Raw genomic sequence first — 26,134 nt, forward strand, 5'->3', positions numbered from 1 at the left:
TCCCGTGACGTCACCGGCCCCGCCCCTCGGGCATCGCTCGCCGCGACTGGGCCGCCCGCCCGCGCACGCGCGCTGCGAGGGCCCGGCTTTCCCGCCGCCCCGCGCGCGCACCTCCCGGCGCGTGCGTGCCCCGAGCCCCCGTGACGTCACGGCCACGCGGGGCTGGGGGGCGGGGCTGGAGGCCGGGGGCGGGGCCCGCGCGGCCCTGAGGGAGCGGTGGGAGCCCGGCCTGGCCCGCGCCATGCCGGGGCTCGTCGTGTTCGGCCGCCGCTGGGCCATCGGCAGCGACGACTTCGTGCTCCCGGGGGCCTTCGAGCTGTTCGTGCGGCTGGTGTGGTAAGGAGCGCTTCCCGCGGGGGCCGCTGCCCCGCGCGGTGTGCGGAGCCCCGCGGCGGTGCCCGCGGGAGCAGCGGCGGGAGCAGCCGTGACACGGAACCTGCGGCGCTCCCGGTGCCCCGGGCCGTGAGCGCCCGCTGTGTCCAATCCCCGAGCAGCGCTCGTGTGGTTTCGTTACTGCAGTAATTATTGGGGTGATTCCTTTTTGTCCCGCGGCCTGGATTCTGTGGGACCTGAGGCAGTGAGGAGCCTGGAGCCCGGGCTGCACACGGCTGAGCTGTAATTCCTGCGGAGCATCCTTGTGGTCGCTTCCTTCTGACACGTTCCTTACGTAACAGCTCCCCTGCTATCGGTCTTTGTGCAGTGCCTTCATTAAGATCGAAACTGCCGATCAGGCGATCACTTTGCAGTGTTGCACTTCTCTTTTCGAACTGTAACTTTTGTTATCTCGCTTCCCTGCAGGTGGATTGGGATCCTTGTCCTTTACACGGTGCACAAGGGGCAATTTAACTGTCCCGGGGGGGGATTGCTGCACAGCTACTTGCTCGTCCTCATCATCCTCCTGGCTTCCATAATATGTGCGTTATCTGCTCTTGTGTACATCAGTATGCAAGGTAAATAGTTAATAATAGCATTTTGTGTTTATCTGGTAGGATTGTAATAGCTGTGCTTTTTTAATCTGGAGTTGACATTAAAAAAACTGCAAAAAAATTGAGGTGTTTTAAGGGTAGTCAAACTTTAAAAACTCTCTGTAACCATTAATATGTTTGCTATATTAATATTATCCATTATAATTAATGGACAATAGCTTCGGGCTGTTGATAGTGCTGTTATTAGGACAAAGTGCTAACAGAGATATGTCCATTGCCATCAGAGCATCATGAAAACCCCTTTGGGTTCACCATGACCTCTGATGGAACACTGCTCCACCTCTCTGACAGGAGTCTAGTATCCAAAAATCACTTTCCCATCTGAAGTATTGTGTTAGTTTTAGCCTTGCACGGGCAGGTTTACTCATGGCTTGTGAAAGTTCCTCAGTTGCAGCGGGTTGCTTGGGGAAAAAACCACAAAGGAAAGTGATTTGTATAAATGTCTCAATAAAACTCAAACAATAAGTACTGTTAAATGAGACCTACAGCTTTAAGTGAATGGCTGAACGGAAGTAAGGACCCCAATGCAACTTCTACTCATTTGTAGAAATGGTTCATTTTGGGTTAAAAAATGCTAGGAAAGCTTTTTGTTCTGGTGAGGCACCTGATTATTGAAGTAATGCTAAGACGATTAATTTGGAATATGTGTGTGGTCTCTGGAATAACAGGAGACCCCACAAATTCTAATATGTTGGTTCTCACAACATGCTATAAATAAAACTGTTTAAATTACTTAAGTGGAAAGAAGCTTAAAGTGTGCATGAAGAGAAACTATGTCAGAGCAGAGTTGTGGATGATAATCCTGGCCTGGAATCTGACCGCTGGTTTTCCTAGAGAGACCTCACACACTGGGGGGTGGTGCTGAGAAAGGAAAAGTTGTTCTGAGGAAAAACTTCCGTCTGATTTGTGTCTGAGTAAGCAACCACACTGCTGCAGGACAGGCTGCAACCTGGGAATGGGAAAAAAGCACCCTCTGGATCAAGGGCTTTTTAAGCAGCTTTGTCACAGGGTGTGAACCACAGCTTTACAAATGGAAAAGAATTTCCAACGTTTTTGTTGTTCTGCAGTGTTTTAAGCCTTTATAAATCATCCTGTCAGCACTTGAGCACCCCCCCCCCCAATACCTCATTACCCTGAGAGCAGCAAACTGGTTTAAGGAAATGAGCTGGCCAAAAATTACTCCCTTCTTTATTGCCTAGGAGTGCTAAAAGGTTATTAGTAAACTATCAATACAGAAAATAGTCTGAGAAGTATTTGTTCTGGTAATGGTCCTACTTTTGTTCTCCTGTTACTGTTTAGTGACTCCATAGCCAGAACTTCACCATAGCCCAGCAAAGTAGCACCTAAAAATTAAATATTCAGCCAACTAAAAGCTAAATAGAATAATAAAAGTAGGCACCAAGAGTCATGAGGAATTGTAGGTGAGCCAGTGCTCCTGGAATGCAGCTTTGGCTTATGCTGGGCACAGCACTGCTGCCTGAAGTTCAGTGCAGAACTGTGTCTGACTGGAGAGGTATTTGGAGTCTTAGTAGAGTAGATTCTAAGAATCACACCTATAAACCTATTGTTGTTTTTCTTTCCTCACCTTCAGTGATAGCTCTCCATTAGTATGACAATACTTGATAGTTTTAGTTGAGTATTTTACTTTCTCTAAAGCTCAGAAAGTTCATATTTCGAGGTAGGATTTTATGTACTTGAAATGCATTTGTGAACAGTTCTTGTTTTAAATTCTCTCTCTACTTTCAGGAACAATTTCTAATCCCGGCCCAAGAAAATCACTTCCCAAAGTACTTTACACTCGCCTGCTTCTCTATTTCCCTGAATTCATCTGGGCTGTGTTAGGAGCTGTGTGGGTGTCAGACAGCAGTGTGCACTGTGAGAAGACTGTGATAAATGCCATCATTTGGACAGTTATTGCCAGGTAAAGATGCCTCCCCACAAATTTGAGCTTGGTAGTGTACATGAAATGGAACACGAGTTGAATATCCTTTCCTAAACAAGCCTGAGCTACTTGCCTTGAAAGAGCACATGCTGGAGTGAAGGAGATGAGGTGAAGATCAGAAAGGGTAAGAGGGATGATGGGAGTGTAGAAAACTGGATAAATGTGAAAGGGGTAGTAACCAGATCACCGAATTGGTGGTGAGAAATGGAGCTGTCACACTTCTGGGTTGCTGTTTCCAAAGCACAGTGCTGTGATTTTGAGTTTTTGCCCTGTGTGAAACAAGCCAACAGCCCTGTTCTTGTGCCCAGTGTTAAAAGCCCAACAACAAGCCCTGCACCCTTAGGGCAGGAGCAGGGGGCGGTCATACAGAATTTCATCCCGAGCTTCGGTTCTGGTCTGTCAAGATCTGGAGTTGGGATTACTTCCACACTTGTCAGAAGTATCTGGTGTCACACTTTTATCCCACTCCCTTCTGCTCTGCAGCTGGGTTATCATCATCTTTACCGTCATCGGAGTTGTCATTGTCTTTGACCCGCTGGGGGGGAAGAAGACGCTTTACCTGACGGATGGTGTGAGTCGGAACCTGGAGAGCAGCCAGTCGGGGCAGCTGCTGTACAACGTGAAGAGCTCGGCCACCAGGGTGTGGGAGAAGAGGATCAGGCTGCTGTGCTGCTGCATCGTGCAGGATGACGACCACCGGGTGGCCTTCACCAGCATCGCAGAGCTCTTCCGCACCTACTTCTCGGTGAGACCCACCCCCTTCCCCCTGCTCTGGCAGAGAGCTGGGCCACGCTGAGCTGTGGGGTGGTTTAACGGCCTCTTTCATTTCTCTGTACAGGACACTGATCTGGTGCCAAGTGACATAGCAGCTGGTTTGATTCTGCTCCATCAGGAGCAAGATAAAATGGAGAGTTGCCCAAAAGAGCCTGAAGAAGTCCTGTGTCATTCTCCGTCATCTCTCGTGGTAAGATAGGGTTGGTGCAGCCTCTGCTGTAATTACTCTGGGAGGTAATACCAGACCATGAAATGCAGTTCACTGTGTAGAGGGATTTTTTTTGTTTTGTTAATTTCTTAAACAAAATTAGACACTACTGTAAAAACTAGTAACAGTTAAAGTTATTAATAGATGCAGTGAAAACAGCTTGATGAGTTTGTGGTCAAGACATTTTCTGCTTTTGCATAAGTAGAACTTATATCTGAATGGGGAATGAAGTGCAAAAAAGGAACCATTTAGGACATTTGATCATTGTTGAACAGCTGGAGAGAAAGGGAACAGAGAGAAAATAAATATTTTGTACTATTTGCATGGACCTGAGAAGCTATTCTTTTAGTGTGTGTTGTAGCCTGTTTGTCTGCTGCAAATACCCAGACAAGGTAAGATGCAAAAATAGCATCTTTTAAATGCTTGCAGGTGATGGGTTAGTTTGTTAACTCATTTTTGTTACTCTTTGGTGGTAAAATACCTTTGTAAATTTTTTTCACTTCTTTTGATCTGCGTTTAATACACATATCTAATTCTACTTTAACCAGTGTATCTCTGTCAACTCCCTTTTGAATCCAACTAATATGATGAGGTTGTGCCTTGAAAGCCAGATCTGCAGCAGACTCTTTAGCCTTCTCGTTGACATTCCATTCCTTTAAGTAACATATTTGGAGTGAATGTTGTTTTCAGCACTGAGCTTATCAGTGTATCAGCATTGGAAGAAACTCATTTAAAGAGAACTTTTCAAGGTTCTTCAGCTGTGTAGCTACGTAAATAAACAGAGTTTTTCCTGGCATATGAGTGGCTATTTTTAGTTCCTCTTAGACCTTGGATTTTCCCTTTGGAAAGTGTGTATTTCATCATACCTTAATTCTCACTTTTCTGTGTTCAGTTTTTATTCTGAGGCTGCCTAACACCTTCCTTCCTCCCTCTCCTTCATTTGCTTTCCCTGTGTCCTTTCAGACTGATGATTTGGATGTGGAGCTGGACAATGCTGCTCACTACATGCTGTTTGCTGCAGCTGCCTATGGCTGGCCCTACTACATATACACCAGCCCATTTACTGCACTCTGTAAGCTCAAAGGTGACTGGTAGGTTTGACCCAAGACCTTAAAAACACACAGCTGCCTTCTATTTAACTAGTTTTAGCAGAAATAAAATAGTTTCAATAGCAGTATTTTTGTTTCATTAAATTATATCACTAATGGGGATATATGAGCTTGACTGCTATAGTTATCTTTCACAAGTTCTGTAGAAACAAAATTCCAGTGTCTTTACACCCTCAAACAGATTAGGTATTTTTTTCATAACAGAAGTTTGTGATTGAGATAAATAAAATTCATTTAGCAAAATGACAGAGGAAAAATTGGAATTAAACGAAACATGTTTTAAAATGAGGCTTTTTAGAGATGCTTTTTTGGCACAGATGTATGTATAGCAATAGAAGTCTATCAACAGTTTTCCCTGTCTTAAGGAGTTAGCAAAAGTTCCCTGTCCCACCAGCTTCCCTTTTATTCCCTTGAACCCCTTTAATCAAAAATGTTTAGAGTCAATATCTCAGTTTGCATATTGCTGTGTAGGATTACTGTATATTTACATGACCACTGACATTTGCGAGTGTAACCATGATTTCCTTAATTAGTAACGTGAAATATAAATATAACTTACTGAAATATAAATTACTTGGAGGAAAAAAACCTGTATAATACAGTGGATAAAAAATGAGATAAGCTTGCTGTATAGAATTTTTTTTGAATTTCCTTTTTCCTTGTTTGTATTTTTTCTCATTGGCCTGTAATCTTAAGAATTCTTTTCTTACTGCATTGTTTGCTCTGCTGATGGTCCTGTAGCAATGGGGGATTTGCCAGTGGTTGAACTGAAAATGTGTGGCAGGGCTGCCCAGGCAGAGCCAGGTCTGTGGGCAGAGGTAACATCTTGTATCAGACTATTGGTGCTATTGCAAAAAGGAAAAAAAACAAAAAGCAGCACTTTTGATTCCTGGCACTAATTCTTCTGCAAATATAAGTTTGATTCCTTGAAAGGAAACCTAAAAAATTGGAACATGAAAGTTTTTCTCTTCTGTGTTTGTTAGTTGCGGAAATAGACCAACAGATTCTGATATAACGGGCAGTGATCGGCATAACTTTCACTTTGGATCCATCCTAAAAATAACAGGACTGCAGTACAGAGACTTCATTCATATCAGTTTTCATAACAAGGTAAACAATCTGGACAGGCATTCAGCAAAACCCAGAGCAATTAACTCACAGAAAGCAAGGGGTGAAGGGTCTAGTTTGCCTTCAGCATTTATTAAGTGCAACATGCAAAGCCAAATGAACACATTCAGTTCTGATTTTTTTTTGCTTAATCTAAAGGAAGAGCCATGAAACCATTGACATAAATCTGTTTCACTATAGCAAAAAAGGCACTTAGAATAACTAAATGAGAGACCAGTTCAAATTCTTTGCATAATACAATAGGGAGCTCAGTAAGAGCTTTCAGAAGGTGAGAACAAGTGTTTGCTCTTATAAAAAGTTGATGTCTCTACTGACTACATTTTCCCCCTCCAGATCTATGAGATTCCATTTTTTGTTGCTTTGGATCACAAAAAGGAAGCTATTGTGGTTGCAGTGAGAGGAACCTTGTCTTTTGAGGTATCATCCTTCTGATGTCAATAATTAGCTTTATAGAAATGAGTGAACTCCAGCTACCTTGAGGAACTTGTGTTATGCTGGCACATGTAAAAATAACTCATGGGTATGAGTCTTCCAGGCTCAAGCTGTAAGCTCTCCTGCCCTTGGATGGGTAATATTCCCTGTGCCACTGGAAGAGAGTGTGGAGAACAGGAGGTGGTAATTCCGTTTCACTGTGAGTGGAGGTGCATCAGTAATGTGTGTGTGTGTGTGCAGCTTGGAAACAGTGGAACTCAGACTTGTGGTTGCTCTGTATTGTTTGCTTGTGTGGTGGTGTCTGGTGGGACATGTGTTGCTCACACACTTGGCAGCCAGGTTGTGATGTCCCTGTGACAGTGTTGAGTGGCACAGCATGACCCAGGAGCCACAGAGCCCTGCAGGGAGGTCTGACCACAGTGTCTTGTTCACAGGACATTCTCACAGATCTCTCAGCAGACTGCGAAGACCTGACGCTGGAGGATGTTCTGGAGAACGGCTTTGTGCATAAGGTGTGTGCAGTCTGGAGCTGGCTGTAGATCAACAAACTGTGAGCACCTGGGATCCTTTAGTTAAACAGAAGAATATTCTGCTTGTGAGGTGGATTGCACGAATTACTTCAGTGCTTGTTGCATCAAATACTGCCTTGGGAACTGCAAGGCAGAATTTGTAATGCTTACATACAGCATGTACAGACCACGTGGTTATAACCAGACCTCTGTCAGGAGCATGTTAAAGAGCAGAGCAGCTTTGCAAAAAGGTTGTTCTGTGATGGTGGTGTATTTAAAGTAGACATGCATCACCCCTCAGGTCAGATACACCCTTCTAACTTCAGGTGCTCTCTTGTAGGGAATAACTCAAGCTGCAACTTACATCTATCGAAAACTAATAAATGATGGAATTTTAAACCAGGCTTTCACAATTGCTCCAGTAAGTTACCTTCCAAATAATTTGGTTTGCCAGAAAAATTGCACAGAGCTTTTCCTGTGTCCATCTAAGTTTGTTTTCTCTTTTCTGTCTTAGGAATATAAACTTGTGATAGTTGGCCACAGTTTGGGTGGTGGGACAGCGTCCATCTTGGCCATCATGCTCAGGAACTCCTTCCCCACATTGAAGTGTTACGCCTTCTCTCCTCCAGGAGGGCTCCTAAGGTAAAACATTTCTGTTGTTTGGTTCTCTGACTAAGACATAAAAGTCTTCCAGGTGGTTGACAGGTGTGTTAGATGGTAACTGTGGGCTTGACTGTGCTAAGAGTTTGTTTGTACATTGTTCCCTAGAATTATAACTCCATCTTGAGTTACAGTTGAGTCCCTGGGGGAGTGTTATAGAATGAACTACATCTAGGGAATTCTGTCATGTAGTACAATTACAGTTTACAATAAATGTTTCAGAAATAAAATGCTTACCAGACTTGTCTGCCTTGGCCTGTTTGACATGTACACACCCCAGCAGCATTGAAGTTACTCTGGCATCTTTAGCAAGGAAGTCTGAAAGCCCACTGAGGAACTGACTGCAAATGCTGCTGCTGCAGCCACATACTTGTATTTTTATTGAATGATAATCATTATTGTAAAAGTAAAGTGTGCTTTTCTCTTTAGTGCATCTAAACTGCATCTTTTTTTTTTCTTTAAGCAAATCACTTGCAGATTACACTAAGCACTTCATTGTTTCAGTCATTGTTGGAAAGGACCTTGTTGCAAGGTGAGTTGGAAACACTTTTAAATCTTCAGAGATGTGTCTGATTGCAGAAAATAGGAGGCTTTGCTTTACTTTGTTCTGTGTTTGAACAGGTTAAGTATGCCCAACATGGAGGATTTAAAGAGGAAAATAGTGAGAATTGTGGCAAACTGCAACAGACCCAAGGTAACTACATGCAGGTCCTGGTTAAAAGTCAGTGGAATGGTTACCTGGGTTAAGCCCCAGCTTTAATGGGCAATTACTGGTGTGTGTATTTTTGATCTTAAAGATGAAAGTTACAGTTGTGTTTTGGAACAAAAGTGTTTTTAATTCAGGGACGTTTGTGTTACTCTCCTGTCCTATAAAGCTGTATTGTTGGAAATTAAGATTCATCAAGACCTGGGAGATATCAGTGCTCAACATCAAAGACCTGAAATTATTTTTGCAGTGTTACTATAGGCTTGGGTTACACACTGGTGAAATGAAAATTACTGTGGAGAAAATGCGATAGGGAGAGATTATCAGAGTCTGGGGAGCATGTGCATACAGTAACATTTAATCTTTTAATTGTAGTCCCAGATGATGTGTGTGTGCAAGCACACAAGTAGAATAAGTTACCTGAGGAGATGCCAAACCTCAGTTTGACATTTTTTTCTCTCTGGTTCCAGTACCAGATTTTGCTGCGGGGGTGTTGGTACGAGGTATTTGGAGGAGATCCCGATGACTTCCCAACGGAGCTGGATGGGAGGAACCAGGAAGCCCTGAGCCAGCCCCTGCTGGCCGAGGAGAGTTTAATGGTTCATCGCTCACCGTCGTACAATGCCCTTGACGATGAATCACACCAGAATTCACCACCTCAGTATCCTCATCTGTATCTTCCTGGAAAGATTATCCACATTGTAGAAGAATCCAGCTCTCGGAGGTAAGTAGAGTAATGAATGCCACTGGCCTGTGCTCCTAAGGCCTACTTAAAGCTGCTGCTCACTTTCAGAGTATGTGTTTCCAGCTCTGTGATGTGTCTGCATCTCCAGTACCCCTTTGTGGTTCTTGCCCAGCCTTTCAGGTTCTGTTCTGTGCCTCCTGGCTTCAAGCCCTGGACACTGTTCCTCCTTGTGCCTTATCCTGCAGGTGCTGAAGTGGAAATTTTAAACACTAACACTGTAAAGTTCAGCTTTGCCAGACTGCAGTTCCTGCCTGAGTCTTAGGTCCTGGTAGTAGTGAAGTGATACCAAAATACCTTGTTACTGAGTAGTCACATGAGTGCTGGGGATGAGAAAGAGGCCAAATATTGCCAGGCTGGACAGGTGTAGCTGCCCCAGTAACCAGTGTGTGCCCACACAGCCTCTGGTTCCCTGTCCTTTGCTGCTTTTCTGTGGATGCAGGAAGTTGAGACAAAGACAGCAGAAAACTGAAACTGCTGGAAGAGTGAGGATTGTGGCTTTGTTGGGGCAGTGTCATGTTCAGGGGTTTTTTGTGTGTTTTGTTGATGTTGGGTTTTTGTAGACAAAGCAACCTGAAACCCCTAAGCCAGACAGGCCTTGATATCCTCTCATGTCATTCTTCAGAAACAGAAATAAAAGCATCTGTAACTTGCACATCTGAGACCATCTTACAGAATAAAAAAGAAATTGTACCTTACAGAAAGAAAAGAAAAGAATTGAAGGAGAAATCATTCAGTAGATCACTATTTTGTTTAAGCTTCACATCTTTAATCTTTAATGATTTTAATACTGGTTTTACAAGCTGGATACTTGAACACCTGGGGCCTGACCATCAAGGTTTTCTCGATGGCTGCTCTTCTACTTTATTCATTTCTTTTCCATCTTTTATTCCACAGCACAGCAGTTAATCCTGGTGTTTGTTTTTTTTTTAAGATGGACTAGCACACAAGAGCCCCCATCATGTATTTGGGATTTTATTTTACAGAATGGTGCATCATATGTGCAGCATTAAATCCATTGCCTAGACTCCTAATGATACTACTGTGACTTATTCCCTAAATTTGACGTTAACCATGTGAATGTGCAGTGTTTAACCCCCTCCCTCTCCTTGCTCAGACTGTATTCCATGTTCCTGGGAGCAGGATTATTTGATCCTCTGATGGCTTCTTTCCCAGTTAAGGCCCAGTGTAATTTGGTGCAGTTCTGCCTTCAGAGGCACTTAAAGGCAGCATTTCCAGCTGTTTGCTGAAGGTCAGACCTGCAGCTCTCTGGGAGCCAACCTGGGGCTGAGAGGGTTCCAATTCCTCCCTGAGCAAGGTCAGGAATCTCCAGGTTGTCTGTTCCAGATCTGACAGTCTGAGCCATTGCATTTGTGGTGTGGTTTTTTTCTAGGTTGTGTTCTTCAGACATTAAATACACGGCGAGATGGTCAAACGAAACAGTCTTCAGCAGCATCTTAATCAGTCCCAAGATGATCACAGACCACATGCCAGATGTTGTGCTCAAAGCTCTGAACAGTTTGTCTCAGGAACATGGAGAGTGTCTGTCTTGTCAGACACGAGAATACACCCCCGGTGCAGTATAACACAGCTCGGGGAGGAGCTGGGGGGCTTTTTTTGCGGGTTTCAGGTATTCAGGACACATTCCACTTCCATGCCTAAGTGGATTTCAGTACTTTTCTCACACTGCATAAAATGAACAAGGGTCTTACTGCCCTTGCCTCTGCAGCGACCTCGGGGAATGTTGTGCTGGCTGAAGCACCAAGTCTGCGTCTGTGCCGGAGGTTGGGCTCTTCCCGAGCGGATCAGTCCCGGCCCAGCCCGTGTCCGAGGGGGCAGCTGAGCACTTGACACAGTGAATGTGTGTGAGGACACGGCCCTGCCGTCCTTACGAATCCAAACACCCACTTCTGCTTCCAAGTCCCTTCATAGCGTTGTCTGCGCCGGCCCGACCTTTGGGAAGCTGAGGGCGCTGCAGGGAAGGAGGCTGGGAAGTGCTGCTGCAGCTCAGGGCTGGAGGTGGGTGAGTGGGCTGGCCAGGTCTGGCTCAGGCTGTTCTCAGTGATTGCACTATTTTTCTTACAGATTGTGCTGGTATCCCAGTGTGGGGGGGTTGTTGTGGTTAAATGCTGTTTGAATATACATGTGCAATATTCTTAAATCTGTCTTTTGTATTTCTTGATCCACATCACTACTTTTATTGATTTTAAACTAAAACTACTTAATGAGAAGGAAAAAAAAACCCCATTGTCCAGACCCTGGCATCATCTTGGTCATTAGCTCCAGCTCTGGCTACTGAGCGTGGATCCTATTCTGCCAAAAATATATAACCAGTTTTACTGCTTTTAAAAAAGTGGATTCCTTGTTTTAGTGTGTAACTATTTTAACTTTTTTTTTTTCTTTTTGAGGCTCGGCAGCATTTATTTAAAAAAAACTGATGTAAGTAAAAGTAACGTGATGTGGTTGAGAATTAACTGTGTGGCTGTTCTTGCTGTGATATTCAATATGGAGACAAAATTAAATACACAATAAAAACTTGGCTCCTGTGAGATGACAGGTACCAGTGATGGCTGTGCAGGGACCACGGTGCCCTTGGGGTCCTGCAGTGTCACCCACCACTGCCCCTGGCTGGGGAGGGCAGGGCAGCACGTTCGGGTGCAGCTACTTGGAGAGAGAGAAGCCAACACAGAGCTCGGCTGGAAATAAAAGGCTGGAATCTGGGACATTTAAGCACAAACTGTAACAGTTTCAAAGGAAAAGCACTTTTGTTTGCAGACAGTGGAGTGGAACAGAGATCCTGCCCTGGCTGGCAGCAGCTTTGAACCACTGCCCAAGCAGCAGCAGGAGCTGTAACAACTGCAGGGAGAGTGCAAGGCCTCTGCAGGACTGTTGCCAAATGCTGTGTTTAATTCAGGTTCCCAGAGCATCCCTGACAGGCTGTGGTTTGCACACACGGCCCCGAGGAGACACGTGCAGACTCTGCTCTGGGCAGGGGACAAGAATGTGGGTGCAGAGTGGCACAGGAATGAGACACGTGCTCAGAAACTCAAACATCACCACAAGTGTGATTCAAGGATTTATTAATTCTTACATGCAAAACATTCTGCTAATTGCATTAGCAAAAGATCAATGTAAAAACTTCACAATTTTGCAACTTTTAAATTTTGCTTTAGTGGTTGAAAGGGTGTAGTTCAACATCATATTCCTGCCAGTTTAGAAGGTACAGAACATTAGCACTAATTACAGAACCTCACAGACCCGTTACTGTTACAATCTATGCTGCACATGGAGTGACAGAGAACACTTGTCTGCATTAGTCATGTTACACTGGGGGGGATCTTGCAAATAGTGACACTTGAGAAGGTTTGTCGTTTACAAGAGGTTTAAAATATAAAAATTACTAAAATGTCTAAAGCTGCTTCACATGATTTTTACACCTAGTTAATAAGACTAAAAGCTCAGAAAGCATAACTTACTGGGTCAGAAATAATGGGAAAATAAGGATGTGCTTGAACATTCTACTCTATAAAAGAAAAAGAAAGCAAATTTCTATCATGAGAAAGGTTTTTAAAATACAAGTTATATTGCTCAGTAAGAAGAGATTCTACAAGAAAAGCATTTACTACATAAAAGTGGGAATGACTGGTCCAGAATTGAACCTACATGAATGCCCTACTTGAAATTCAAAGGAATTTACCTATGAACACCAACCTCTCTCCACTACTGCACCTCTGGGAAAATGGTGGCTGAGCTACCCTGGCAGTGTAGTGTAAGTCATCTGTACAGTGTCAAATACTGTCTGGCACTATTGTCTGATCCAACCCAACATTCCATTTACCCATCACAACACAATGCTGTCAAAAGGACTAGATACACTTCAGTAAGAATAGTTATTTATTTTTTTTAAATCACAGCAGCAAGAACTAGATTGCAACCAAGCCCTTACCAATGATAAAGCATTTACACTGTGACTCAGGGGTGTCAGTCACTGCCAGGGGTTGGGGTTCAACACCCACCACAGGCAGTGGCTGCACTGAGAAAACATTGAATAACAAAACACGTCAGAGCTCAGTGTTCTGCTCATTCCCGGTACTGTTACTTACTGTGAAAAACTAGAAAGATTTTGCATTTCCTACCAGAAATTAGAGTCATTTTCAAGAAGAATCTTTAAAAAACAGTTTAGTGCTTAGTGTTCGTAGCACAACAAAGCAACTTAGTTCAGCAGATAAGTTTGGCAACACTTAATTGAGCAAGAAGAGGATTTTAAAAATAAGGCTTCACATAGGTGTGTCTTTTCAGGAGTTTGCTCTTAGAAGAATGCAAGGTAACGATCATACTTTAAACAAATGAAACCATGAAATTGTCAACTGGTTCATGAATTTATGGTAGAGAACTAATTTATAACAGAAAAACTTGGCATGTGAATGCTCCATTGTTTGAGCAAAGCACAGGGTTGATGGGGTGGGGGAGGGTGATGTTTACAGCAGCAGACATTTTCTCTTCCTCTTCTTTACAGGAGGGGGGCACAGCACTGCTCGAATGGCTTCATCAAACACTGTCTTGAGGCCTCTCTGCGTGAGTGCTGAGCATTCCAGGTATTTCACTGCGCCTGGGGAAGCAGAAACACAGTTACAAAGCAGTTTTCCACAACCCCAGCAGCACCACTCCCAGCTGACCCCACACCAAAAGCCAGGCATTTAATTTAATTAAGGTACAGCTTCTTCCACAAATAAAATGCAGCTGCAGTCAAAAACCACCCCAGAGGCTCATACCGATCTCTTTGGCCATGGCAAGGCCCTGTGGGTAGGTGATGGGAGTCAGCTTCTTCTCCTTCAGCTTCTCAATGGTGTCCTTGTCATCCCGAAGGTCGAGTTTGGTGCCCACGAGAATGATGGGGGTGTTGGGACAATGGTGCCTCACCTCAGGATACCACTGGAAAAAGAAACAGTGTCTCTTGTGTGGGGCCAGATTTCCACAGACAGCTCCACTGTCACCCCAGGAAGGCTCACAGTCCTTCCTGGGTCAGTCAGTGAGGGGGAGCACCAGGATCCATCAGGGCAGGATCAGAACAGGGCACACAGAGAGCTGCACATCATTGGTAATGAAACCAACAGCAACTTCTGTCTGTTTTAAAAATGCACCCCATTAAGGGCTGTATCTTCCTCACACACCAGAAGAACCCTGACCTGCACTGCCCTCGCCCATGGAGACCCCTCCATGTGCTGTGCAGCTGAGCTGTCCAAGGACATGAAACACTGCAACAGTCACAGAGCACGTGCTGGAACGATGCTGATGGAAGGAACAAGTGCTATCAACCTAATTTTTACAGGCATTTGTTCTTAAACTTTTTAACTGTACTAAAAGGAAGGTGCTGTTTGTGATCTGAACACTCTTAGATTACCATTACCCCATCAACGCATCAAGAACAACTCACACTTGGAGTGTTTCATGTGCCCTGAATTTCCATGACTCACAAGGGAGGCAAATACATTTCTGCCTTTTCAAAACACATTTCACAGTGCCTGTCAACAATTAAAAAAAAAAAGCACCTAGTGTTTTCCCACCACTGCTGTAAAGGGAACAGAATGAACATTCAGACATAAAGCAGTCCCAGCTCATCCTTACCTTAGCACGGACATTTTCAAAGGAAGCTGGGCTCACGAGGGAAAAGCAGATTAAGAAGACATCCTACAAAACAAGTTGAGAGCAGTCAGCCCCACAGAGACATGAATGTAAACTCTGCTGAACAGGCCAATATCACCAGTACCTCTGTCACAGTGTCAGCTCTATCACACTTGCAAAGGCAAGGTCAGCGATACAGCCGCACGTGACGATCAGAGGCAGCTTTCCCAGTGGGAAATCCACTCCCAGGCAGCTACAGGCAGCCCCAAAGAGGGGGGAAAAACAAACAACAAATAGATTGCAGTCAAATTTGTAATCAGCTATTGCAGTAGCCAGCAACTAGAACACAATATCACTGCCTTGCACGGGGTTTTTTCCTCTAAATGTCATTTCTTCTTCACTGACAGGGAACTCATCAGCACTGGATGTTGCAAAGTGTGAACTATTAATATACAACTCTAAAGTACTCAACTTGCAAAGGCCAAGGGTACAGTATGGAATGGGGGGGGGAATCAGATGAGAATTTCTACAATTATTACTTCCATGCCCAAATCAGAAGAATCTTGTAAAACTTCTTCAGAACCTCTTGTAAAACTTCACTTCTGCTGAATGTCAGTATAAAAAAGATTTCACAGTTTCTCTATAACTAAATTAGGATTAAGAAGGGCATTAAAAACATCTCAGAGATCCCTCCTTTTCTTTCTAAATAAAGAGACAGCAAAAAGAAAAACAGGTGTTTTTAGGGATCTTGCACATGTTGCTTTTCAAGTGAAGGCAAAAGATTCTAAGAGTGAGCAGGTAAAAACATTTCAGAGCATGTTTATATAACTGCAGGACACACTTCAGAAAACAAGGAGCTTCACTGCTGACACACTACAGTCTATGAGCACTTAGAACAATCCCCAGATTCGTGTCTCTGTGCTGATGAAGATTTGTCTTGCTATGACCCAAAACTCAACAAGGGTCTCTCAAACAAACCCGACTTCCCCCAACCTACCTCTGCATCCGACCTCACTCCGGTCCCACCCGTGTTACAGAATCAGGCATTGCAGGGTTAGTTGATTGTGCTGCATTTCAAGGCATTTGTTAGGTCAGCAGCTGCCATCTGCACTGCTAAGCACTTGCAACCCAGTTGTTCATGCATCACCCCAACAAGTTTCCGTAGCAGCGTCCCAGAAGAAGAAAGAAACAACATCAAATAATGTGATACTATGGCCACTACTTCTGTTTTCCAATTTTGCAGGTTTGTGGTGACTCAAGTGCTGCACATCACGCAGACTCTCCTTTACTAGCTCCAGAGATCAAAAGGTGTGGTGTAACCACCAGGAATTACTGGAAGATCTCAGGTGTCTTGCACACTACCAATCTGAAGTAGGAAAAGCTGTTTATTTGTAAGAAAATATTTTATCTTAGCCATATAAAGAAATTTGATAACAGAGTTCTCAGATCTAGGAATCTGATAGTTCCAAGAAAAGTAGTTGTTCAAAAAATAGGGGCCAATTTATCACTATCATAAGCAAGACAAGATGACAGAACTTGGAACTGAGGTTTATTTAAAGTTTTACATACGGCAATAGGTTCATCTGTCAGACTGGAAGATATATTCTTACCATTGGTTCCTCCAACCTAATAACAGTAGGAGATAAAGTTACTCCTCAAATGGATTTAAGGGAAAACGTTCTCAGTCAGCAACTTGTGCTCACAGATATTCTCAGAGTGGATTTTCTTCTTAAGAGAGACGCTGCCCTGTAACTCAGCACAACCAACTCCCAGCACCCAGGACAGGCACAGCCCTCCCAGAAACCACTGTCTGCACCAGCAGGGGGACCTGCCAGAGCAAACCTTCCCTGGAAAGCATCCTATTAACAACTGCTTTTTGCTTTAGTCCCCCTGAGGAAACAAAGTTAACCTATTCCGTCCCAATTTCCTTCCCCAAGTATTCAGAAACACTAGCACATCTGGAATAAATTCAGGAAAAGGGATTAAATTCCTGTATATTTCAAGGAATAAAAATATGAGTAAGGGGAAAAGATGCAGATTAATGCAAAGCCCTCACTGTGAAGTTCCCAGCTGGTGCTGCTGGGTGGCTGATCCCAACACACACACTGCCCCAGTAACCACCACCTGCTGCTTTCACCCTGCCCAGGACACAGTTCAGGTGCACATACAGGGAAAGGGGGGGACAAAGAACAAGCAGGGGGTGAGTTTTAAATAGCACAGTGAAGGAAGAGGGAGGCTGAACACAGATCCTAAAAAAAGGTCAGGCTTCATCAGCACCACTGTTCTCTTCCTCTCTGCTGTTTGGCAGTTTTGTGGGGGTGATGAATCTCACGCTGCACGAGGCTAAAATCTGCAGATCGCTTCACAAGAAGTTCAAGACTTACCACCCTGGTTCCTTTTCTGCTGTAAAGCAATCCAAATAACTGAAAGTACTTCAGACCTGTACTTAACAGTTCTACCTGCTTGTACAGAAGACATTTTTTCCACCAGATGCTCAGATGGACATGGAATTCTTTGGCAGTCCACCACGGTCACCTCAGCAGGCTGCAGACAGGCACATGCATTCTGTCCCTTTGTCACAGGGGAGGCACAGTGTATGCACTCACAACTCGACTTTCTTACACTATTAAGTATCTTTCAACAAGCCTTTCTCTTCCCTCAGATATTTTTTTGAAAATATTTTTATTTAGAAAAATTTAAGCGAAGATGAGGCTTTAAGTATCCTATAAATATCTAAGGATTAGAGAAAGCCAGCTTTCCATTGTCTCTCTTCCCAAGAGAGACAGGTATTTCTGCATTTCAACTATAGTTGCCCACAACTGGCAAGTTCATATTCATCATGGGTATTGCTACTGAGGGGAAAGCCTAAAAACTGTAAGAGTTAGTGAGCAGTGAATTAAGGAAAATTGTGAATTAAGACAGTTTACTAAAAATAGCACCAGAGTTCCTTAAATAAGATTCACATTACTCAAGAGAGCAGTTATGCTGCAGATAAGTGGAACAATGTTGCATTTTACATTATTACCACTGACCATATATCTGACAGTTAACAACAACAGTAATCAATGTCAAGAAAACCCTGCAAATTACCCTTTCTTTACTTGTAGCACAGCTCCACCAAGTAAAAGCCACTGCTTTAAAGAGATTAGAAAACCAGCCTCTACAAAGATTAACTGTAACTCAGGTTGCACTGGAAAGAAGAGAACAGATCACTTCAGCATTTTCCTCAACCATGGAAAGATGCAGGATGCAGGCAGGACTTAACCAGTTGCAAACAGGGAAGACAGAAGCACATCTGTATGGATGTTACAGCACAAATTACAGTAAGTAATAAAACAGCCACGGGCTCAAGGGTGTTGGAACGCTGGGCCTCTGTCAATACCAATAATCTCTTCATTCAGCGCTCCCTCTTTCACATGTAGAACATCTTCAGAGGCTGAACAATATCAAGTGCTTAGCAGTGACAGTGTCAGGTTGCAGCCAAAACGCGCCTAAAAACAAAAACAAACCCTGCTTTTGGCAGGGATGCTAACCTTGAAATCAATGGCCTGGCTGATGGGACTATTCACTAAGAGGTTTTTGCGTTTGTTTTGGGGTGGTTTTTTTCTTTTTCCTTTTTAAATCAAGCATTCTGGCCGATTCTGAGGCTGCAACTACACAAACGCCAGCAAGTTCCAGTGCACACAAACACACAACCATGCAAATTTTAACTTTTGTAGAGCTGTACACACATCAAAGATCATAAATCACAGCTACAGCAAGGTGAAGGAAAGGAGCTTGCAACAAGTCACTAAGAAATACAACTCCAGGTGTGACAGTGCTGGCCCGTTGTTCAAAACCAGAAATGTTTTATGTCAGACAAAGCTGTTGAGACTCTCTGGGGTTTCTCAGGGCATCCTTACTGTTTGTGGGTAGGAGAGTGGACGTAGTCTGTCATAGTCCTCTTGACCAGCTGTGTCCCATAAACCCAGATTGACTGGTTTGCCATCAACCATTACATTGGCAGAGTAGTTGTCAAAACTAAAAACAAAGAGAGAGTTGGCTGCGTTAGTTGGCAGTAAAGTAAGGCACCCAAGGACTTCTTCCTCACAGAGCCCTAACTGGGAAAACTAGGGAAGAAACTTTTATTGCATCCTTCTGCTCCCCAGAGACAGTAAAGCTGTTCTTTAAATAATGAGGCTGGTATTGGGCAATGGAATAAAAAAATATGCACAACAGAATTGGTTCAGGCTGAGTAGAAGTCATCTTTGTCATGGCTCTTCCAAGGGAAGAGTTAATCCCAGTGAGCAGAGGAGAGCAGGAGATGTACTTAGCAAGCACTTTCCAGCCTTAGTGGGACATTCAGCAAGTTAATCTGTCTCATGCTGTAAGATTTAGAACAGAAGATACATGAGCAGCAACCAAGGAATCCTTTATGACAGGAGCAGGTAAGAGAAAAGCTTATTAATCCTGCTAATCAAAACCCCCTCCAATGAAGTGTCAAAGCCAATAACCAGGAGCCAGTGGAGGCATCGTTATCATCTCATCAGTAGTGAGAGTGCAAAGGTTTTAATGACTCGTTAAGGCTCAGTCACTTTCACTGGGAACACAAGACACTGTAATGCAAAAATCTGAATTTAAGACCAAAGAAAGGAAACACAAGTGACTATAACTAAGGCAACAAGGCCTCAGCCAGGTTAACAAAAGTCATCTGTATATCTCCTTAGAATGTATTTAGTTATCTGAAAAACTCATCAAAATACAGAGATATCTGAAAAGGGTAAAGAAGTATAAGACTCATATATAAGACCCCTCCCCCCAGCAGGCCCCCGGAAAGAGAACTGCACTAATTCCGATACCGACAAATCCGCACGGGAAAGAAAATGGGAAGCACCAAAATAAATGAGTCCCCACAGTCTCGTCTGAGGAGCTCCAGAGCTGTGACTGGCTCAGCACAGCACTGGCAGCAGCACAAAAAGTGGAGAGAACAAACAAACAAAAAATCTCCAGCCATGCAAGCCAACTATTCCTGACCATGACTTGATGTTTTACAAGCTGTTCAGCCTTGGGACTGCTTATAATGAATGACATTAATGACAGAAACACTGTTTTAAAAGAGAACAACATCTGATAAAATGTTAGCAAGTATTAGTCCCTGTTCAGCCAGGGCAGAGGGAGCCAACACTGAGGGACCATGAAGGAGCACTGGTGTGACTGTGCTAAGCCATAAAAGCCAAAAGTGCTTCTCCCTACACACGCCTGGATACCCAGCTAAACATTTCAGATGGAACTGAGGGGCACTTGCAGTCAATTCCAACAATTCAAATAAGGAATCTGGAACGGCAGTAGGCACAGAGAAGTTGACAGAAATGAGTTATTTGAGAAGTACTTACACGGTGGGTATATACTCTCCAGGAAATGCATTGGTTGTGTAGCTGATGAGCAGGCATGTTTTACCTACAGCACTGCAAAAACAGAAAGTTCACATGTAAAACACATTCACCCAGAATAACAAGAAATCATATTCCTTTTACAGGAAGAAGACTAATTACACCCAGTCACCTCAGGACCTGCCTCTCAAGGAGTGTCACTGAGGAGTGTCAGCAGTCACTGGGCAGGAAACCAGCTGACAGACTGCAGCCTGAAGATAACTGGCAATGAAAACACACCTAATATAAACATCCATTTTGTGAAGTCATAAATTACCTAATTTTGTAAATTTTAGACACAAAAAACCAAACACAAGCACTAATAAGACTACTAACATCTGCTGGTCACCTGAGTGATAACTCATGTATTCTCATGCCTTACTCCAACTCTCTGAAATTAAAAATAAAAAAAGAGAAGTATTTCCAGATACCCTTTACATAATTCCAAAACTGTTATATTTTCCAGAAAATGGCATACTTGCACATAAGTAAAATTAAAGAAAGGATAGAAAGTATAATTTCTCAACACATCACTACTTTTGAGTATTTAAGGAACAAATATGAATGATGATCCCCACATTATTGCAAAGACTCCCCGTGTGCATTCACCAACTATTCAAACATTTCATGAACTGATTTACAGATAAATCACATTCCAGTATTGGAAAACCTGGAACACCAAACCTTTCCCTACTAATCTAATTCTCAACAGCCTCAAATGGGGGCAGGACAAGGTTCTGTTCCAGGTTCTTTTCAAAACTCTGGCAGCCAGGTCCTTCCCTCTCCACATCTTACCTGGAGTCAAACATCAGATTAATGACACTTGTGAGTTTTTGTTACAGTTTCAATTAAAGTGTTGGAAAACTTGAAATTTTTTAAAACAGACTCTGCAAAGAGTGTTTCTGACACTGCAGGCTGGTTCCCTTGCAGGCTTCCCACTTGCATAATCCTTTAACAGTGTGAGAGATTCCAGGGGTGAGCATGTAACTAGTTCCTCCAAGGATACCACCAGAGCCCTGCAGCCCAATCCCTCCTCCTGAACGGAGGAACAGGAAAACTGCATTGTCTTGCAGATGTTTTATCACCGCAGGGATTTGCTCAAAGTCAGCAGTGACTCTGAAACCCAACTGCACCTACACTGGGATCTCCCCAGTAGCATTAGATTTGACTCATGAGCCTCCTGAACTAAGTCTGTCACAAGTAAATTTGAGCTTTGTCACAACCATTAAGTCACAGTTCAGTCTGTAACAGGTCTCTCAGTTGAACTTTAAGCAGGTCCAGGCTGCATTAGCCCAAGAAGGTATTTGAGAGCAGCATCTGCCAACATCACCTTAAATATCTGAGCTATGGAAGAGTTGCTTCAGTGTGCAAAATTAGCTGGGATTTTGTCTTATACGCCCATTTTTTAATTGTAATTTGTTCTATGTTTCTGAGCCAATACCTACCATAACACCCCATCTGCTGCAACTCTCTCTGATCATACCATGCAGTTTTCCACCCTGTTTTTCACCTCCTCACACAGTCTGAGCCTTTTTTTCCTTTCAGCATGCACTCTTACCAAGCTATAATAACAACATAAAAGGGGGCATTTAATTCTGTTCTCGTTAAGTAGAATCTCTGAACATTTCCCTGTAGTAACAGGCTTGAGATACACTTGTGCTCAAAAGCAGAAGATGGATTTACCCTTTAAAGACTTCTGTGGGAAAGAATGGGGGAGCAGCTCACCCCGCAGATACCTATTTAACAGCTGTCAAGAGAGGAGATCCCATCTCAGCTCCTGCACCAGCACTCACCGACTGCAACAAGCCAGAACAGGGAGTGAAGGAAAGTTATTCCTCCCCCATAAGGACAACTTGCTATTTTAGCTGCCTGCTGATGAGTTAGACCAGTTTGGATGTACTGCTGAACTGCTCTCCCATCACAATCCAGGCAGCTACACTGGGCCAGCTCAGGAAGGACAACTGGGAAAACCTTCAAGATCCCGAGAGGAGCAAGAGCCAACTGCTCTGGGAAACTCCTTGAGCTGCAGAGACAACATGTTCTCACACTTCTAGAACCTGTTTGGTCTGATGCTTCATTTTCCAGTAAGTTCATTACAGGTAATTTTAGCTTCTACCAAATTCATGTTGAACTCAGCATTTTCAGTAGCAGACCAAGAACTTTTCTCTGCACCCAGGCTCCTTTGCTCACCTGGCACTGGAACTGGTGAGTGTGCTCTGGCTAATCACAGCAGCCAGGAAGGTGGTGAGAGGTTTCATTCCAAGCTCAGAAGTGCCTGTAGTGTGTTTCTGCAGCACCAATCAGCCAGAGTCGTTTAAACAAGAAAAAACACGTCCAACAACCCTGTTTCAGACTTGCTCCATCCAGGTTTCCTGCCTTCCTTGCCTTTTGGCTCACTGCCCCACGAATCAGATCGTTATGGTCACCGGTCTTAAAAATAAACACTAATGCCTACCTTTATAAAGTACATCCTCTAAGTGCTTTATCAACTTTTTTAGACTTCTAACTTCTGTACTAAAGCAACTCCCCTAAAGAGAATTGAAAATGTTTGGCAAAATTTAAATCCTTGCACATGAAGGCTGAGACTAAGAAACTAAAATAACACCAAGATTAGTCATAAGATTTCTAGCAACTATTTAATCACGGCTCTGTCCACCCACTATTACATAAATGAAACCAGCAACATTTGACTGTCATTAAAAACATGGCCTACAGATGCTTCAAATGCTTAACAGAGCTACTACCTTAACAAAGGACTGCACTGAGTCCCTTTCTGGTTCTGGGTTGCAACCAGGAATCAATGCACTCATATAACCACATATGTATTAATTCCTGAAAACAAAACATATCTTCTCTTTCCTGGCTTTACATACACTAACAAATTCTATGAAATTTCCCCACTGTGTTAGAGCTGCTTGGAGCCATGTTTTATCTGCAAACAGGAGGCAGCCTTCATAAAAAGCTTTGATTGTGCCATTTCTTCCTTTCTCTGCCCCACATGAACGACGTGTCTGGCAAACAGGATGCACGACAGCTCAGCTCTTCACTCCACCACTGAACAGCAGCTGAGATTTCTCCAGTACCACCCTCAGATCAAGAGTTCAGGATTTTTGCTACAGTAGATTTAGCTACAGGCGGCTCTGCCAGATAAGCACAAGGACACACCCTCTCTGACACACCACTCACTCGCACACACCCTCTCCCAAATATGCTCTTCAGGACTTAAAATGCTACTACTTTTTTAAAAAACTCTAAAAAGTTCAGTAACACAAGTCACTAAATTTCAAGTCACTGTGCTCTCTACAGACGGCTTGGGAGGGACCCGAAGTGTCCAGCATCTCACACAAAGAAGAGGCCAATTACCCTGCACCCCCCTCACAAGCCATCAAATCAGACACAGCACGGCTTTAGTACACACGGCCTCAGATTAAGCTGAATTCCAAAGAGGGACTCCTAAATCACTGCTCTTGCAGTATTTCTACAATTAAAAAATGCCTACAAAAGAGCATGAAGTGTGACCACTTCCATGGCATCCAGTAATTGGTGATTTCTCCAAAAGACAGAACTCTCCTAACATTACACGACATGACTGGAGATTTCATACCACTCAACAGCTGCCTTTTTAGAGTGAAAACAAAGGCTGCTAAAAATAACTTCAACAAATGCTTTTTCTCAAGTGTCAATCACCAGCAATTCCTGCAGTTCCTCAAGCGGCTGCTCCTCATCTGTCCTGCACATTCCTTCTGCTCTCCATCACAGAGCTCAAAGCAACAGTTGCCGTTCATTTTCCCCCAAACAATCCTCGGAGTGCAGAGAAAAAAACCAAGGGGAAAACAGGAGAGCTCAACCAGCACACATGGCACGCTCTTCTAGCCAAGTCAGTCGTCTAAACACAGACCAGCCAAAACTCCAAGAACAAGCGTGAGCTACAGATGAGAAACAGCCTACTCATTAACACATTAAAAATTAATCACAGGTACTTCTAGAGCTCTGTTTATTTTGTTCCCGGCAGATCTTTACAGAGGGGACACAAAACAATGCCCAAGTTTAATATTACATAAGCAAATCTTTAACTTGCATTGTTTCACAGGAACACCAAAGCTTTGGCCTTATCTAAGCCAAACACGACACGTTTCCTAGAGTACCTGTAATGCTGGAGCTCTTGAAGCAGGAACAGCACAAAGACACACAAATAGTTAAGTATTTTTAAAAACATTGAACGGAGGGTGATGCAGAGCTGCCAAAAATGAGCATTACCTAAAGGTAAACTTAAAAGAGAGATTTGTTTCTAACTAAGGAGGAAGGAAAACAAATTAAACTACTGTATTTTGTTCACAAATATGTACAGAACTCAAGTAGAATTACACCACTTTCATTTCCAAGACAAAAAATAAAAAACACGTTAGGAAGTGGGATGGTTTACAAACCAGATGACCAAAAGGACTGTTATGCTGAATGAATTACTGAACACTATACAGTTTTTTTGAGTTCTCAAATCTTGTGGAGGAAGTAGACCGAACTTTTTTCCCCACCCCAACATGATGCATCACATTCATTTACAGCATTGTAAATACAGAGTTCAGCTGAACTAAAAAAAAAAATTATATAGCAGAAAAGCAAACTGGTTTGGTTTAAAAATCAATATAACCAGAAGAGCAATCCATAGTTATCCTATCTGTCATTAAAGAATTACATTACCGTGAAAATTCTTCATTTATCGAGGTACCACTTTTTTGTTCATATTGCTCAAAATCTTACCTAGCAAGTCAAAACAAGTTTGTCACACAGTAAATTTATCTTTCAACCATACTTTGCTACATAATTATAAACAAATCAACAAAAACCCTCTATACAAATAACTTGAAGATTAAGCCACCACGTGAAATTACAGACCACAGTATCAAGTCCATTTAGTTACACTTCACTCCTCTGTCATCTACAGAAGTTTGCTGTGATACCAATTATGCTCAGCCTACACTGGGATTTTTGTTTCTCCTAAGGGAAAAAATGTCTCTCCAACTGCATAAGACAAGTCTTGTTTTCCAACTGGCCTGTGATGTTCCCCTGAGTTCAGACATCCAGTAAGAGAAAGAATCCCTCCGAGTTTTTGGGAACAGCATCGTGGAGAAAACACAGAAATAGCAAACACACAGACTCTCTCCTCACCTCAGTTCCAGCACTCCCCACACTGAAATCCAACTGCTAAACTTAGGAGCTAACTCGATTCTAAAAAGCACCCCCAACTTGTTTCACTTATAAATAGCACCATATTAGATGCTGTAGGTGTAACAGCTCTTTACAGACAAGTATATAATTAACTATTTGTATTTCAGGTGCCTTATCAGCCTCCTTTAGACAGGAGCCTTACAAGACCAGATGTTTGCAGCCACAAAAGCAGTCTCTGCCCACAAGCATTTACGATCTGCTCAGGGCTCAGCCCATTTCACCCAGTTTTACTGAGAGAGTCGGATGTAAAAAAATGAAGCTCTAAAGCCCAATAAGTTTCTTACTTTCACAAAAGACGTTTCAAACCAGCATTAAATTTCATATGTCATTAAAAACATAGTTTGTTGGGGTTTTTTTAGCACCCTTGGATTACTTCGGTGACGAAAGGAAGAGCAGAAGCAGCGGCAGCTCCAGGGACAGCCCCGCGCACCCTCCGCTCCGCCGGGAACGGTCCGGCCACGGCCGGGCCAGCGTGGGGACACCCGCGGGGACACCCACGGCTCCCGATCCCCGCCGGGCCCGCGCCTCCCTCCCCGCCCCCGGCACGGCGGGAAGCGTGGCCGACACCCACACACCCACCCGCCCGCCCCGGCCCCCACACACCGCCCCGGCCCCGGCCAGCCCCGCTCCCGCCGGGCCGCGCCTCGGCCCCGCGCCGGGCTCGCCCACACCCCGCGCCGGG

General features: G+C 43.6%; 2 protein-coding genes across 4 annotated transcripts; one reads left to right on the forward strand and one right to left on the reverse strand.

The window, feature by feature from the left end:
* The first annotated feature begins 140 nt into the window (after window positions 1-140).
* On the forward strand, window positions 141-11,745 carry DAGLB (diacylglycerol lipase beta). The gene is made up of 15 exons (XM_027656776.1): window positions 141-336; window positions 799-950; window positions 2,733-2,907; window positions 3,412-3,673; window positions 3,767-3,892; window positions 4,874-5,001; window positions 6,003-6,129; window positions 6,481-6,564; window positions 7,014-7,091; window positions 7,429-7,509; window positions 7,603-7,730; window positions 8,212-8,280; window positions 8,370-8,442; window positions 8,925-9,178; window positions 10,590-11,745. The coding sequence occupies exons 1-15, from the start codon at window positions 242-244 to the stop codon at window positions 10,780-10,782; spliced, it is 2,025 nt and encodes a 674-aa protein (XP_027512577.1). The 5' UTR covers window positions 141-241; the 3' UTR covers window positions 10,783-11,745.
* A 514-nt stretch (window positions 11,746-12,259) lies between these two features.
* Window positions 12,260-22,688, reverse strand: RAC1 (Rac family small GTPase 1). Of its 3 annotated transcripts, XM_027656783.1 has the most exons (7): window positions 22,417-22,688; window positions 20,191-20,262; window positions 18,721-18,838; window positions 16,388-16,444; window positions 14,822-14,884; window positions 13,969-14,128; window positions 12,260-13,805 (listed from the first exon to the last, which is right to left on the reverse strand). In XM_027656783.1, exons 1-7 carry the CDS (start codon window positions 22,482-22,484, stop codon window positions 13,675-13,677), a joined length of 669 nt encoding a protein of 222 aa, XP_027512584.1. In that variant the 5' UTR covers window positions 22,485-22,688; the 3' UTR covers window positions 12,260-13,674. The 3 variants fall into 3 exon arrangements, with proteins under 3 accessions (XP_027512584.1, XP_027512582.1, XP_027512583.1); XM_027656781.1 differs by lacking the exon at window positions 16,388-16,444 and having other exon boundaries at window positions 22,417-22,499; XM_027656782.1 differs by lacking the exons at window positions 16,388-16,444; window positions 22,417-22,688 and adding an exon at window positions 20,563-20,606.
* Between the last annotated feature and the right edge of the window lie 3,446 nt (window positions 22,689-26,134).

The sequence above is a fragment of the Corapipo altera genome, unplaced genomic scaffold (assembly GCF_003945725.1).
Source record: "Corapipo altera isolate COAL_440 unplaced genomic scaffold, ASM394572v1 104, whole genome shotgun sequence".
Taxonomy (NCBI): Eukaryota; Metazoa; Chordata; class Aves; order Passeriformes; family Pipridae; genus Corapipo; species Corapipo altera.